Source organism: Chrysochloris asiatica, unplaced genomic scaffold (assembly GCF_000296735.1).
Source record: "Chrysochloris asiatica unplaced genomic scaffold, ChrAsi1.0 scaffold00003, whole genome shotgun sequence".
NCBI classification, from domain to species: domain Eukaryota; kingdom Metazoa; phylum Chordata; class Mammalia; order Afrosoricida; family Chrysochloridae; genus Chrysochloris; species Chrysochloris asiatica.
In genome coordinates this window covers 28,901,569-28,918,460 of record NW_006408521.1, presented here as the reverse complement: position 1 = coordinate 28,918,460, position 16,892 = coordinate 28,901,569, and the positions used below count along the sequence as shown (strand labels likewise).

The window sequence follows — 16,892 nt, the reverse complement described above, 5'->3', positions numbered from 1 at the left end:
TCATAGAGTCAGCTTATTTTACTTCTAGTGCAGGCTGAAGGGGCACTATGGGGCAGCCTGCATTTAAATAGTATGGCTTTCCATAGTCTAAAAACATGGGTTGGTTTAAAGGCAGATTTTTACTGGCATTTTACACTCAACATTTATTGATGGTTCCCAATCCTTACTCTTTCACTGTGCCATATCCCTGGGTGATAAGTCATTATTTTTATCGCCATTTGTTAGGGAAGGGAGTGGGGATATAGAAGGGTTAAGTGACTTGCTAAGGATCATGAATGAGACATTAAACAGAGTCATGATTAGAACTCAGAGTTCCTGACTCCTATGCTCAGATGTAGATCACTAGGCAACATTTGCCTCCTGCAGGAAGGAAGGCCCCCAAAGCCCCCAAAACAATCTGTTCAGCTTCACTGTGCTAAATAGCATCCAAAGCATTCACAAGCTTTATGAAAAAAATAGAGAAATTACACAAGACCTGACCTTTCAGATACCTACTGGGAAAAAGCAGGAAACCCAGAGAGTGTTACAGCTTTGTGGATTCAGCTGACTTTTCCCATCTCTAGCAGAAAGAAGCCTTTCACTTCATGAGTAGGTATACCTTGAGACTGAAAATTGAGAGTCTTTTGTTGGACTCTTGTTATACTGTGGTTGTGGTAGTTGTGTGCCATGGAGTTGGTACTGACTCCTGATGAAGCCTGTGTTGGGTTTCCTAGACTGTAAATCTTTACAGGAGCAGAAAGCCTCCTGTTTCTTCCACAGAGTGACTGGTATTTTCGAACTGCTGTCCTTTCAGTTAGCAGCCCAACTCGTAACCCACTATGCTACCAGGACTCCTTGTTATATTGTTGGTGATTAGAATAAATAGGACAAAAATATTTTAATTCTTGTGTAGATAAAGTATAGGTTGAGCAGTCCCTCCTATCTTGGGAAACTACCCTTTGAACTTTTGTCTGCATTTTTTTTTTTTCAGTTTTAAAAAACTTTATTTTATATGATTAAGGACTGAGGAAAATTGCAAAAATAGTTCATAGAATCCATTTCACCTAGCTTCCCCCAAGGGTGACATCATATATAACTGGACAATATTACTTCTTTTAGTTTTGAAGACGGTATCAAGGTGGGAAAAAACATAACAGTAAAAAGATAGGGCAAATGAGAAGAAGAATTTTGGCAGCTACTATTGCTTATTTTAAAATTGCCTTTGAAATTGTTCTTCCCTTCCCATCTAAATTTTCTATGATTTAGCGTATGTCTTGGTGTCTAGTGCTGCTGTAATACAAATACCACAAGTGGTGACTTAAAGACACAAAATTATATTTTATTACAGTTCTAGAAGATAACAATTTAAATATGTATTTTGGCTGCAGGGATTTCTTCATTGTTGGTAGCCCAGGGCATTCTTTCGTTCCTTGGCCAATAGGTGATCCTTTGTCTTCCCCCTTTTGTGTCTCTGTGCCCATTTTGCTCTTTTAAGAACTCAGAAGTGTTTGGATTTACAACTCATCCTACTTTGGCATGGGCTGATTAACATAACAAAGAAAACTATTTTCAAATAATATCATATATATAGGAGCGAAGATGTCAGTATTTACTTTTGGAGGGCACAATTCAATCCTTAGCAGGGGAATGTGTCACGAAATAAGTTTCTACCTAATCAAGATTGCTCTAGGTTTCATTTGCAAATGAGAGAGGCTTCTTTGTAAAAATTAATTTTCTCACCTTTCTGGAAGGCTAGCTGCTGGGTCCTCCTGAGGACTTTGAGGATAGGAACATGCCACTCTTCCTAGCTTCTGGTAGCTCCAAGATGTACCTGGACTTGCAGCTACAGCATTACATGGCATCCTTCCTCTGTCTCTGTGTGTCCTCTTCTCTTTTATAAGGATACCAGTATTACTGAATCAGGGCCCACCCTATTCCAGTATGAACTCCTGTTAACCTAGTTGATAAAAGCTTCAAAGACTGTATTTCCACCCTATTCACAGTCACAGGTATAGGGTTAGGACGTCAACATATCTTTCAGTGATACAAATATTCAATCTATAACAAAGGCATAACTCTAGTTCCTTAATTTCATTATGAAAGATTCTACATAGCAGTGTACAAAGTCCTAGGACTGAAAAAAATGATCAAAAAGCTTTCTTTTCTTCAAATCACATTTAGCTAAAACTAAAATTTTATATTAGACTCTTCCTCTCATCCCTTCAGAAACTTGGGAGAAGCAAAAGATGAAATCTCTTAATAGTATTTGCCTTTTAGAATGAGAGAAAGTTCCTCACCTTAAAGTCCCTAAATAGTGGGTAGTCTCTCCTTGTTGTTTCTCTGTAGTGGAAGTCCCTTCATAGCTAGAGAAGTGTCACCTGGAATAGGCCCATCAGCATCTTTTCAAGGGGAAGGGGCAGATGAAGAAGTAGCTGGTGGTGTTCTGCCTACACTGGTTCCAGAGTATCATAGCATTTGGTATGATAAGGAACCATCCTTGGATCTAGAGTGACTAGAACAGGTCTGTTACTAATTTTCCCTCATGTTGGCAAAATGAAGTTCTGTTTCCTTTATCAGATGGCTCCACTGAGACGGTATCATTGAAAATTAGGTTTCTGAAAGAATGACTTTGTTTATTACTCAACTGGGCAATGTTGGAAAAAATAAACAGTGACCACAGGGTCCAAGAAGATGATAGTGACTACTAAAGGTGCTTAGAGGTAGTTGCACAGGAATAGAGTCTATGGGATTCTGCATTTCCCAGAGTCTGAGATATGGGAACATTTTTGTAAAAACACATTTTCATTATAAAGTATTTGTGAGGATGTCAGCATTCCCAAATAAATGGTGAATGGGAGACGGTTGAGAGCCTTTTCTTTCCCTTTTAGCAAATACTACATCAACAGCAAAAAAACAGTAAGGACAGAATCTGACTTCCAATTAAAGGAAGGATTTGCTCTGTTTTCTGCTTCACCTGGAAGGCTGTGTGGAACCTTTAGACAGTGTAGCCTGTTGACATACTGACTTTTGAGCTGTGTTCCACTTAGAGAGGCTCCTAGCACACAACCAAAGGTATTTTCTTTTCTTATTTGATTCATTGGCCTCTGTGTCAGTGAGGTGCTTGGGTTTGCAGTCTGACAGATGCCTGTATTCTGAGAAGCCACCCAGTGTATTTTTAAATTACTCTACTGGCAGGTGTTGGCTTCTGAATCCTTCCTGCACCATTGTGCTGTATTGACAGTGAGCCTGCTGATTGCTGGCAATGTCCCTAGGTAATTGGTGATTTTGTCCAGAGATGCTGGAATTGGCTGAGTTTATAGTGTCTCTGGGGTTTTGGTGGCATTAGCTTGTTACACTGGTGTTATTTCTAGCCTGTCCTTTGAGTTCCTTGACTTCCCTCCTAAGCGAAATGCTAATACTAATATCAGTCACCGTGAAATTATCTATTTCCCCTAATGAGCAGGCTTTGATTTAGGACTGTGGCATCTCATGCTAACTCCATGCCAGGCCACAAAATAAGGTCTGGCTGAGTACCGCCTTTGTGTTCTACCTCTTTCTCTTGATAGCATGTAAAAGCTGTTCAATAGTTCTCTCTGACCTGATTCTGTGAAGACATTTATTTGTGCTCTGCTGGAGGCTCTGTCTCCTTCCTGTTTTTAATCTTATTTAAATGTCATTCACTTGGTTTTGTAATTAAGCCTCCCCTCTGCTTCTCTGAGGCAGGCGTCTGAGCTACCACTTAATTGTGTCTTCCCGTGGTTGGCTTGTTCTTTGTGCACCTGGTTTACTTCAATGTGGGGGACAGGTTTTAGTCCTGGAGAAGTTCCCATATTCATTATTCATTCTACTCCTACATGGCAGCACAATTTGCTGTTACCTTCTTTACCTCCCTCTGAATTCAAAGCAGAATAGAAAAAAATCTGGGAAAAGTCCTTATTGTGTGGGATACATTAATGCTAGAACAGCTCTGCAAATAAGATTCTTTGTTGGGGGAGTGGAGACTATAGGGTTGATGGTACTGAACCCTACCTATTTAACAAATAGATCGACTGCCTCTGCCTCTGGGGACTCCCTTGAGACTCAGGGAACCATCAAGGTATCTGGCCCTGACTCAGCTAACCAGAACCTGCATACTAGCCTTTATTCCACCTGCATCTGCTTGAATCAAATCAGAACTTCTGCATAGCTGTCATACTGCTTCACCAAGCATGATGTAGAAGACTCCCCAAGGAAGGAGCATTGGCCAAAGCTAAGTATGAGCCTGGCATTTGCCTCTTGCATAGAGTTAAAAGAGGCAGCAATTGCAGCCAATGGTGGTTGCTGGAAAACAGTCCAGAAACTGAAATTTCAAGGGGAACTTTGGTCCCTTTGATATGTGAGGGTTGGGGTAGTGAAGTCCTGACTAAAGTTAAGATTTTTGTTAACAAGTTTGGGTATTAGTCCTAGATAGCATAAGCTATCTGCTCCACTATATATGTGTGTGTGTTTTAAATGGAAGTTAGGAGAAACCGGTACAGTGTCTTAGATCTTAGCAGGGGGTAGAGTTCATGAACCTTTTCTCTAGTATATTGGCCTTACTGTGACTGATGTAGCTCTTTGGGTAGTTTAAACTTTTAGACTTAAATTTTCACATCTGTAAAATGGGAACAAGAATACTTACTTCATTGGCTATTTAAGAGGATTCAGTAAGAATAATGAACTTTTAAGTCTTTACATGATGCTTAGCACATAATAGGCACCTCATGAATGTTATTACGTCCCTTGTCATTTATGACCATTGTGCTTCTCATAAATGCAGTTTGGAAGAGGCAGTTTCTATAGTTAAGTTTCACTTTTTAAGGTATCAGTAGAGAGCAGTAGGAAAGAGGAATCTTTGGATGCTCTACATTAACTTCTGGCACAGTTAGTAGCTTGTTGTGATTGTTGTTCTGGAGGAGGAAATGATACATACCTCTATAATGTGCCTGTATATTCTCAAAGGGGTATAGGGACCTTTGAGAATTTTTTGTCAAGGCCTGGCAGTACTCAGCTACCAAGCTTGTCCTTATTCCCAAGGGTTACTCTCTGCAACAACTTTGTGGGGGTGACCAGTCATTGCCCATGTAATGGGCAAAACCCTTTTACACATTACTGAGTTACTTTTATGTAAGGCTCTTCTGTGGAAATATCCCAGATTGAAGGTCAGATCATTGGTGAGAAAGAGTCCCCTTATCTTCTTCCTTTTTAAGCACTTTTAATTTAAAAATGAGAAGCATGGTGAACCAAAGGATTAAACTGAAAAGAAAATGAAGTACATCCTATCCCTGATATCTTCACAATGACTACAACATGTACTGCACCTGATAGCAAACGCTCACAGACATATGACTAATTTGCAATACTATGTTTATACAATCAACCCCTTATTTTTAATCGTTATCTTCCCTTTTCCCTCTGTGTACTGCTACTCTGATGACTGCCCTTGGAACAGTTTGGCTGGTCATGTGCCCAGATGGCACCAAGTGGATCAAGGGCAGTTTTCTAAAAATGTATGTGGAGAGGGCACAGGGGGTGAATCAGGAGCTAGCCAGCATGAATGCTGTGTGCTACTTGTGTGCTGGTACTGAGATCCTGAGTGCCAATTCTGTCCTGTCCTTGAAACTGCTGTAACACCAGGGTAGCTTCTTTGGCTGCTAGCTCTCTAAACCTTGTGCATATCTCTACACCATAATGGCTTATGAAGAAGCCCAGTAATTTTTTATAATCATGTTTTTGGGGTGTCTTTGTTGTTGTAGTAGTCATTCCAGTTTTGCATAAAGAAAGAGGGTCTTCACTCCTTTTAAAGTCCACATCCAGTTACATTCTGTGCCTGGTACAGAATTGTGAAGGAGGCAACTCTGAGTGAGGAAATTAGGGTAAGTTTTAGTAGACAGTTATGTGCTGTGCTTTTAAAAGGTACTGAAGAGTAAGCAGAGACAGAGAAAGAAAGGGAGAGGTATGTGAGAGGCGAGATGTGAAAAACAGAGATGAAAGCAGATGTAGAAGATGACAGGACCTGCTGAGGTGGCTTGTACAGAGAAAAACTACTGGGAGTCTTTTAGTGTTGAGAGTGAATAGTTAGGTATTAATGAAGTATTAAACAACTGTAGTCTAATAAGTAACCGAGGACCAAAAGAAAAAGGGAACCAAATGCATGAAAATAACCATGAGCAGCCAGTAAATGGAGAAAGTTATAAACCAGAGTCTAGAGAAGTAACAGTATAGGAAACAAATCTAAGCATACCATTTATACCTAAGTTTACCCCTAGCCTCCCTTTAAAAAAAAAAAAAAAATTAACTACCTTTGTTTAATTTTATGTTAACAGAATTGGTAGAAAGAACACTAAATGGGAGACAAGTATTTAGTCCCATATTAGTCACTAAGCTGTTTTGGGGGAGGGCAGAGTATCATATCTAAAAATGTGGGAATTGGATTAAATGACCTCTAGAGATTTCTCGTTGTAAAGATTTATAGTCAATTTAGCTCAAAGCCTCAGACTTTGAACTCATATTTTATCAAATCAGTAGATAGAAGAAAATGCGCATGTAGTGGTATATGGGATATAGAACAGTTGATAGAACAAGTCAAGGTGGTGGTGAAGGGAAAAAAGCACTGTTTTACAAGCTATTTGTGGCATTGTCTCTTGGAAAGGAATTGTGTTCTCTGATGTCAGAGGCTTGTGAAAGCCAAGTTACATTTGGGCTGCCTGTTCAACTCCCTCCAGAGATTTACAACTTCTGGGTGAGAAAACACTGGCTGTTTCTTTTTCTTGAGTCTTGTGAATTATCAAGGGCAGAATGCAGTTCCTCCCTGGTATTGTCTTTCAGAAAATTGCCATTCTGGATTGTTCTCAATACTGTTTGGCTCTGCTCTGTTGATGTCTGTAGCAGTTGGTCTGTGCCAGAAGTACTCTCTTCCTCCCCTTGTACTTATCACTTTGTCATCCCTGATTCTGAATCCCAAAGATCAAGACTAGCTGTAGTCTAGCAAAGGAGTAATAAATCATTGTTCCTACTTCTTTTTCTCAGGTTTTCTGCCCCTTAATTACCACGCAGTCCTTGCTGAGGCTGCATCTCTGTGCTGGGGACCAAAAGCCTGTGCGTGTTGACTGGATGTGAGCAAAAGCTGTTTTTTTCCCTCCAGCCATTACATTTTGCCGAGTGTCACTTAGGCTTTCATCCCCTTCTCTTGACTTCAGTGAGTTGATACAGTGTGATTGTCAGGTGGTTTACCATTAATAAAGTTAGTCTAAGCTTGTGATTGGGGGGCAGCTGGGCAGCCATTAAATAACTCAACCAGATGATCTTCATTTAAGAAAGCCGGCTTGGACTGGGGTTAGTCATATTTATGTAGGTTTTAACTAGTCTCCTTTGTTCTCTATGCTCCTGGTAGGAGGTAAACAGGTTATGTGATTCAAAATGGGTTCACATAGTGCTACTTTTGTTTGCAGTCCAACAGATTGCTTGTTAACAAGCAGCTTCAAAAGGGCTGGCTGGTTGTCACTTGCGTTTCCCTATGGGACCACAGAAATCTGAAGTCGGGACAGGGGTAAAGCATTCATGTGAGGATGTCTGCCTCCTTCATCCCTAGGAAGGCATTTCCTTCTTTCTTTTTTTTTTTTGGTATTTGAGGAAGGAGATTCAGGCTTTAGAAACAGAATGTACTTGAAGCCAAGCTCTTGTACTTCCCTTGCCTGCTGTTTCTTTACAGTACCTGTGCTTTAGATGATGGAGAGTGAAAAGTGTTGTGTGGTCGGCAGCCAGTGTCTGGAGAGTCATACTCCTACTCATCATTCCCTGCTGTTCCAAATCAAAGCTCACATCTATTCTCTGAGAGTAGTAATCTTCACATAAACCTCAGACAGCATGAGAACATGGTTATCGTATCTGTCGATAGAGAAGCAGAGAGAATCTAGAAAAGGTCAAACCTTTTCTTGGGTCCATGAAAGGGGAGGATTAAAGTGGAGGAGACAGAAGAACTCCAGATTGCGTGCAGCAGTTAAACCCCTTCTTTATAGTTTATCATCAAGAAGGAGAGCTGGACACAGAAGCAGGATTTATTTCATGGACACGTGGCCTGGGTAAAAGAGAACAGGCATCTGATAACTTCTTTAGTGACTAAAATTTTATTTGCAGAAATGTCTCTAAAGCTGTACTGTTAACCTCGGAACTTGGCAGTGAGTGAGTCTCTTTACTTGGATTGCTTGGATTTTAGCGATTTCTTCTCTCGTTAAGAATGGCCAGGCAGAGAAGGAACCTTTTTGGTAAATGTCTCTGATGAGAAAGAATAGATAGAGCAGGCTGTACTTTTGTTTGAATAGCTGGAAGAGTTAAGGGCTTTTTCTCATTGTGAATTTTCCTCCCACTCAGAGCTGAAGCCCAATTGTAAGTTGTCCAGTATAGCTGACACATCTGTGACCAGTTAGAATTCATAGATGTCTCTCTTAGCAACGATGTTTGAAGCTGATGCTTGACTGAAGCTTGGTGACATGAGATGCTAGCAGCTTAGGGTAGGAGGGAGACCCTCATTTTGACTTGTAAATTAAGCACATTTGATGAGGAAATCACCATGTGGGAGTAAATTTGGAGCACTAAGATGTCAGTTTTATAGTCAGATTTCTGAGTTTAATTGCTATAATGAAGTGGCAGAAAGACTTTTTAAAAAACCTATGGCAGAAAAGAGGAAACTTTTCTTGGGAAAGTCAGTGCATTCTTCAAACATACCTGCCTTTTTTTCCCTTTCTTTTTAAAATTCATTGTATTCATTGTTTTTGAGAACATACACAGTAAAACAGTACTGATTCTGCTGCTTCTACATAGACAATTGAGTAACATTGATTGCATTCATCGAGTTGTGCAAACATTCTCACCTTCCTTTTCTGAGTTGCTCCTTCTTCATTAACATAAACTCATTGTCCCTTAAGGCTCCTATCGAAATTCTCAAGTTGCTGTTGTCCATTTGATCCCCAAAAGGTAATCCTTAAAAGAGCATAATCCTCAAGGCAGACAATTTTTACTAGTTTAGTTAAACTACTGTTTGGTTTTACGAAGAATCTAGGGAATATTTTTAGTTTAAATTTTAAAGATTATCTCAAGGCCATAATTTCAGGGATTCTTTCACCCTCCATGACTCCAGGAAGTCTGAAGTCCATGAGAATGTGAAATTCTGTTCAGCATTTTCCCCCTTTTGATTAGAATTCATCTATGAAATCTTTGATCAAAATGTTCAGTGATGCTAACCAGGCACCATCAGTTCTAGCATCACAGCAGAGGAGAGAGTTGTTCATAGATGCAATTTGCCATACATTCCATTTTCTCCTCCTTTGCTTGACTCTTCCTTTTCCCTCTGTTGTTCCAAGCAAATAGAGAACAATTGGCAGACTTTGGATGTCCACCTGTAAGCTTTTAAGATCACAGGCCCTAAGCAACTAACTCTAGGACCTTAATTTTTTTTTTTTTCTTAAATGTTTTATTGTGAATTATGTGTTAGTTTACATGGGAGAACATTAGTTTTACATTCATTCTACCGTATATCGTCTCATGGCCATGGTTACAATCCCCTCCATGCAATCCTTTCCCCATACCTCTCAGGTCTTCAGCCCACAGTCGCTCTCCCTTTCTGGATCTAAAGTCTCCAGCTGCTCCATCGCTCCACGTCATCATCTCTAGCTCCATTTCAGGCATCACTGCTTCTCTGGGTAGGGTCCCGGTCTCTGCTCTTCTCCCTTGATGGTCCTAGGGACCTCTGCTCCTAGACTGAAAAGTTAATCATTCCCCTCCTTGCTATAAAAGTCTACCTTTACATTTCTGACCCTCACAATTAGTCCTGATAACAATTATTCACTATTGTATCACAAGAGACCCGTTTGCATTTCATTGCATCAGCCCCGGCTAGTCAGATTGAATACTACTCACTGGAGATTCTACCTTCCTCCAGGCCCTCTGGATCTAGGTTTCCTCTTAAAAGCTTGTAAGCCAGTCATTTCTTGCCTTTGTCTTAATTGTTTTTTGAAAAAAGTCCTTGGCAGCTGGCACTCAATCTAGGCCTACCTGGATTTCTATAAAACTAGCCTGCTTTCATTTAGCCTTTTTGTTGGTAGGTGCCCTCAAGTTAGCTCCAATTCATAGCGACTATATGAACAACAGAACAAAACAGTGCCTGGCTCTGCACCATCCTCACAATTGTTGTTATGCCTGGGCCCATTGCTACTGCCACTATGCCAATCCATCTCATTGGGAGCCTTACTAGTTTTCACTGACCCTCCAGTTTGTTGCTTGTTGTTAAGTACTGTCAAGAAGATTCCGACCAATAATGACCCTATATAGGGTTTCCGAGGAGCAGCTGGTGAGCTTGAACCGCCGACCTTGCAGCATAATATTCTTCTCCAGGGACTGGTCCCTTCTGATAACATATTCAAAGTATGAGAGACAAAGTCTCACCATCCTGGTTTCTAAGGCGCATTCTGGCTGTATTTCTTCCAACATAGATTTGTTTGTTCTTCTGGAAAGTCCATAGTACTTTCCATATTCTTCTCCAACACCATAACTCAAATGCACCTATTCTTCTATAGTCTTCTGTATTCATTGTCCAACTTTCTAATGTATATGAGACTATTGAAAATACCATGATTTGGATCAGGTGCACATGACTCCTCAAACTGATTATCTTTGCTCTTGAGCACTTTAAAGAAGTCTTATGCAAGAGATTTGCGTAATGCAACATGTTGTTTGGTATCTTGACTGCTGCTTCCATGAGTGTTGATTGTAGAGCCAAGCAAAATAAAGTCTTTGACAGCATCAATCTTTCCTCCATTTATCTTGATATTATTTATCAGTCCAGTGGTGAGGATTTTTGTTTTATCATGAGGTGCAACCCCTATGAAGACTGTGGTCTTTGATCTTCATCAATAACTATTTTAAGTCCTCTTCACATTCAGCAAGCAAAGTCATATCATCTGCATATCACAGGTTGTTAATGAGTCTTCCTTCAGTCCTGATGCCACAATCTTCACATAATCTTTCTTCTTGGATTATTTTTTCAGCATACATATTGAATAAGTGTAATGAAAAAATAAAGCCCTGGCGCACACCTTTCCTGATTTAAAACCATTCAGTATCCCTTCATTTTGTTCAAACAACCATCTCTTGGTCTATGTACAGGTTCCTCCTGAGCACAATCAAGTGTCCTAGAATACCCATTCTTTGCTGTGTTACTATAATTTGTCATCCACACAGTCGAAAGCCTTTGTATAGTCTGGAGAGCGCATGTAAAACAACTTTCTGATATTCTCTGCTTTCAGCCAAGATTCACCTGACATCAGCAATGAGATCTCTCAGTCCACATCCTCTTCTAAACCTGGCTTAAATTTCTGGTAGTCCCTTATTGATGTACTGTTGTAGCCTTTTTTTAAATTATCCTCAATAAAATTTTACAAAATGTGATATTAATGATATTGTTTGATGCTTTCTCATTCTGTTGAATCACCTCTCTTTGGAATGGACAAAAATGTGCATTTCTTGTAATCGGTTGGCCAGGTCTTCCAAATTTCTTGGCATAGATGAGGAGAGAGTACCTCCAGTGAATTTGTATTTTGGTCAATTCTTGGAGCTGTTTTTTGCCAATACCTTCAGTGCAGTTTGGACTTCTTTCAGTACCATTGGTTCTTGGTCATAAGCAACTTCTTGCAGTGGTTTAACATCGACCATTTCTTTTTGATAAAGTGACTCTGTGTATACCTTTCATCTTGTTTTTATATGTCTTGCATCATTCAATATTTTGCCCATGGAATCCTTCAGTATTGCAAGTCTGGGCTTGAATTTCTCCCTTAGTTCTTTCAGCTTGAGAAATGCTAAGTGTGTTTTTCCTTTCTGATTTTTTGACTCTAGGTCCTCGCACATTTCATTACAATAACTTGACTTTGTCTTCTCTAGCTGCCCTTTGAAATTTTCTGTTATGTTTTTTACTTCCTCATTTCTTCCACTTGCTTTTACCATCTCTGTGCTGGAGAGCAAGTTTCAGAATCTCTTCAAACATCCATTTTGGTCTTTTCTTGATTTCCTGTCTTTTAAATTACCATTTACTTGCTTTTTGAATGATGTTTTTGATGTCATCCCACAACTCTTCTGGTCTTAGGTCCTTAGAGTCTAATGCGTCAAATCTGTTCTTGAGATGGCCTCTTAATTCAGGTGAGGTATGTTCAAGGTCATATTTTGGCTCTCTTGGGCTTGTTTTAATTTTCTTCAGCCTCAGCCTGAACTTGCATATGTGCAATTGATGGTTCCACAGTCTGCCCCTGGCCTTTTTTAGATTGATGATATGGAGCTTTTCTACTGTCTCTTTCCACAGATGTAGTCAGTGTGATTTCTTTGTATTCCATCTTGTAAGGTCCTTGTGATTGTCACTTTTTTTGTTGTTTAAAAAAGTTATTTGCCATCTGACCCATGGTATTTTCAATCACCTCATATGCATGAAAAACCAGGCAATGAATAAGGAAAATTGAAGACAATTTATGTGTTTGAATTAAGATGGTGGTGAAGAATATTGAATATACTATGAACTATAAGAAATTGGGCTGTGAAATGCAAGGTCAGCAGTTTGAAACTACCAGCTGTTCTGTGGGAGAAAGATGAGGCTTTCTGCTCCTGTAAAGATTTACAGCCTCGGAAACCCTGTACAGGGTCGCTATGAGTCAAAACCGACTCCACGGCACGTAATAACAACATAAGAAAAACGAACAAATCTGTCTTGGAAGCAGTACCATCAGAATGCTCCTTAGAAAAGCAAAGATGATGGGACTTCATCTCACATATTTTGGACATGTTGTCAGGAGTGACCAGTGCCTGGAGAAGGACATTATGCTTGATAAAATAGAAGATCCGTGAAAAAGAAGATCGTCAACAATATGGATTGACATAGTGGCTTCAATAATGGGCTCAAACATAGGAACAATTGTGAGGATGGCATAGGACTGGATAGCATTTCTTGTTTTGTTGTAAACAACAACTTTGATGAGTAACAGCTGAGGTGATAATAGCTGACAAGTGCCACTTAAGATGAAACTGTTGGTCTCTCCATGTCTGGAGCAAAGAAGAGTGAAGAATATCAAAGACTCAAGGCAACAATTAGTCTAAAGGACTAAAGGACCTACATTACACTGATACCAGAAGACCTGGATGGTGCCCAACTACCACTCTGTTCAGGATCATAGTAGAAGGTCCTGAGCAAAGAGTGAGGGGAGAAAATGTAGAACAAAATTCAAAATAATAAAAACAACCAGACTTATTAGTCTAATAAAGACTGGTGGAACCCCCAAGACAATGGCTCTTAGTTAACCTTCAAGTCAGTAACTGAGCCCACTCCCAGGGATTGACTTTCAGCCAAACAATACACATACCTATAAAATGAATACCACCATCAGGGAGGAATGTACTTCTCAGTACAATCAACTGTAAGAGACCAAAAGAGCAGCATTTGTCCAAAAGTAAAGCTCAGGAGATAAGAAGGGACAGAAAAAGACTAAAGGAAACAGGAATTCCAGGGAGGAAGGGGGAATAAAGGCTGTTACTTTGAGGGAATCGCAACCAATGTCATGAAATAAAATGTGTGTAAATTGTTGAATGGGAAACTAATTTGCTTTGTGAACTTCATCCAAATTATAATTAAAAAATTTTTAAAGTTATTTGCAATGAAGAAGTCATTGTTGTTGTTGTTAAGTGCCATTGAGTCGATCCTAACCCATAGCGACCCTGTATAGGGTTTCCAAGGAGCAGCTGTTGAGCTTGAACCGCTGACCTTGCAGTTCAAACGGCTTTGCAATCTGGTGCATTAACCCACAGCGCCACACCAGGGCTCCGAAGAAGTCACTAGCCTTGCAAAATTCTGTTGTGTGATTTCCTGCATCATTTCTATCACCAAGGCCGTATTTTCCAACTACTGATCCTTCCTTTTAGTGTCCAACCTTTGCATTCCAATCACCAATAATTATCAATGCATCTTGATTGCATGTTTGATCACTTTCAAACTGAAGAAGTTGGCGGAATCTTTCAATTTCATCATCACTGGCTTTAGTGGTTTGTGTGTACATTTGAATAATATTAATTGGTCTTCCTTGTAGGCATATGGATGTTATCCTATCACAGAGTTGTTTTTCAAGATAGTTCTTTTTGATGATGAATGCAACATCATTCCTCTTTAATTTGTCATTCCTGGCCTAGTAAACCATATGATTGTCAGATTCAAAATGGCCAATACCAGTCCATTTCAGCTCAGTAATGCCTAGGATATCAATTTTTATGTGTTCCATTTCATTTTTTACAACTTCCAATTATCCTAGATTCATAGTTTGTACATTCCATGTTCTAATTATTAATGGATGTTTGCAGCAATTCTCATTTTGAATTGTGTCCCATCGGCAAATGAAGGTCCCCAAAACTTTATTCCATTTGTGTCATCGTAATCTATTCTACTTGAGGAGGTTGCTCTTCCCAGTTATATTTTAAGTGTCTTTCCAAACTGAGGGGTTCATATTTCAGCATTGTATTTGGCAGTGTTCTACTGCTGTTCATTCAGAAGTCATCTGCTTCTCCTTCCTAGTCTTAAGTCTGGAAACTCCACTACATACTGTCCATCATGCTGGTATTAATACTAGTGACATAGCTTCTGACATCACAGCAACACTCAAGCCCCCAAAGTATGACAAACATATAGACAAGTAGTGATTAAACTTGTTGATTATATTTCAATAGTTTGTTGATGTCTTTTTCTCTTTTTCTTTTTCAAAGCTCTGATCAATTTACTGAAGTTCCTTATGTCAAATGAGACTGTACTTTTGGCCAAACACAACATTTTTACATTAGCCCTTATGGTGAGTAATGAAAAAATATATATTTCTTTATCTGAAGCCACACCGAAAGGTACACTGGTTTAAAACAGGAGCTGGGAAACTGGGGACTAAACCACAGGAACTAGGCTTATGTTTACTCTTGGATCAGGATCTCTAGTTTGGTGCTCCCCACTCTCACTATTTCTTTGGCAAACTTGGAACTCTTTCTCCTTTATGAAAGTGTGTTGTCGGGCAAGGGAGGTAATAGATCAGATCTCTATATGAGTGGAGAGCCTTGGTCTCAATGAAGGGACCATACTATGCTACTATAGTCTCTATGTTGATAATTAGAAAAGCCTTTAAGAGATGCCCCAGTCAGATGAGTGGTTGCATTATGGTTGTTTTGGTGTCCTAGTGACGTTTACAGATGCATGGTTATCTGGCTGATTATTTGGGGTAGAAAAAGTTCATTGTGCCTTTTAATTATTTTCTAGTGCCCAGTGATGTCTTGGTAAATTTTCATCAACTGGCTCTTGGGCACCTGTGGCAGTAGGAGTGCAGGGCAAAATTCTAATTTGTAGCATTTTCTACAAATTTCCATGGTATAACTACGCCTCCATGCCCCCTAGCCAGTTTCAACCTATCAACGTCATATTTTTTAATGCAGATTTGGGGAGAGATGTGGAGCCAGCACACCATTATATGGTAGTCGCACCTTATAGATCTGATACATAATTTGATCCCATAAGCATAGATAATAGCAAATGGTAGAAAAATAATTAGGAAGTGATGAATTTTTAGTATTATCTTTGTTTTAATATCATTTAATTGTAAGTTCATTTTTAACAATGTCTGTGTTAAACAGCACACAAAATTTCTGAAAATTTAACAGTTATTGACAGACAATAAGAGCTGGCTCCAGCATACCATTGGTTATACCCTTGTCTTCATAGCCTGATGCCTATATATGGGGTTTTTGCTCCTTTTCTAGATTGTGAACCTATTTAATATGTTTATCACATATGGCGACACGTTCTTGCCTACCCCCAGCAGCTATGATGAACTCTACTATGAGATAATCCGCATGCATCAGAGCTTTGACAACCTCTACTCCATGGGTAAGCTGTCTTTTCTTTTTACTCCTCTCTCCCCTTCAACTGTCTGGTTTTTTGACATATAAGAGGAAAAAACCTACTAAAGAGTCTTCTTTAGTTGTTAGTGCCCTTGCTTGGCATAGAAACGTAGTAGTCTTCTCTTTTCAGGTGTATGTGGGCCTCGTTGTCTTCAGGAACTCAGATTTCATCTCAGTGGAAAGCCTGTTAGCAGCCCTGTAGGCCTTGTTAATATTTGTAAAAGGGAAAAATAGAGAGGTTTGTGGATTTAATCAGTGAGGCAGAAGTGAAATCATGTTTGGGAATTTGACAGTAGCAAATAACGGAGCTGGTTCCCAGAGATACCAAGTTGGGGAAAAAAAACATTGTGTGATTTGAGAAGGTAAAGGCTTTTAAGCAATCTTAATGAGCCTTAACAATGACAACAACAATGAACTGGTGTACTTTTAGAATAATCTACCAGAGGAAGTACAGTAGATAGAAGTCTTTCTTGCAAATTTTCAGTGCTCTGTCACCATAATAAGCATAATTTACTGTATTGTTACATAAACAATGCATGTGTTTTGCTTTTTTTTTGCAAACTAGGTAACCCCTCTGTACATTAATTTCCTTAATTTTATATATAGGAAACATATGGTATTTCTGAAGGACGTCTTAAATCTTTCTAAGCTTATGTGAAGAGCCAAGTCAATCAATTGTACCCTTGAAATATGAGAAAAGATCCTTTGTAAATTGAACAGAAGTAGAAAGCCACTCAATAAAACTATTGTATTTATATAAAGTATCAGCTTTCTTTAGGTGTAATTGATATATAATAAATGGCACATATTTAAATTACACAATTGGAAAAGTTTTGTAATATTTATGCACGTAAAACTGTAATCAGCATAATGAACCTGTTCATCCCCTCTTAAAATTTCCTTGTGTCCCTTTAGAATCTCTCTACCTATGCTCCTTCCCT

The 16,892-nt window shown here is 39.3% G+C and overlaps 1 protein-coding gene across 1 annotated transcript in view; it reads left to right on the top strand.

Moving 5' to 3' along the window:
- LOC102828454 (chromosome unknown open reading frame, human C10orf76) overlaps positions 1–16,892 on the top strand; it is a 263,323-nt gene that overhangs the window by 124,144 nt on the left and 122,287 nt on the right. Inside the window, exons 21-22 of the mRNA XM_006831279.1 lie at positions 14,779–14,861; positions 15,811–15,937. Coding sequence (XP_006831342.1) covers positions 14,779–14,861; positions 15,811–15,937 — 210 coding nt within the window. The remainder of the gene's footprint in view (positions 1–14,778; positions 14,862–15,810; positions 15,938–16,892) is intronic.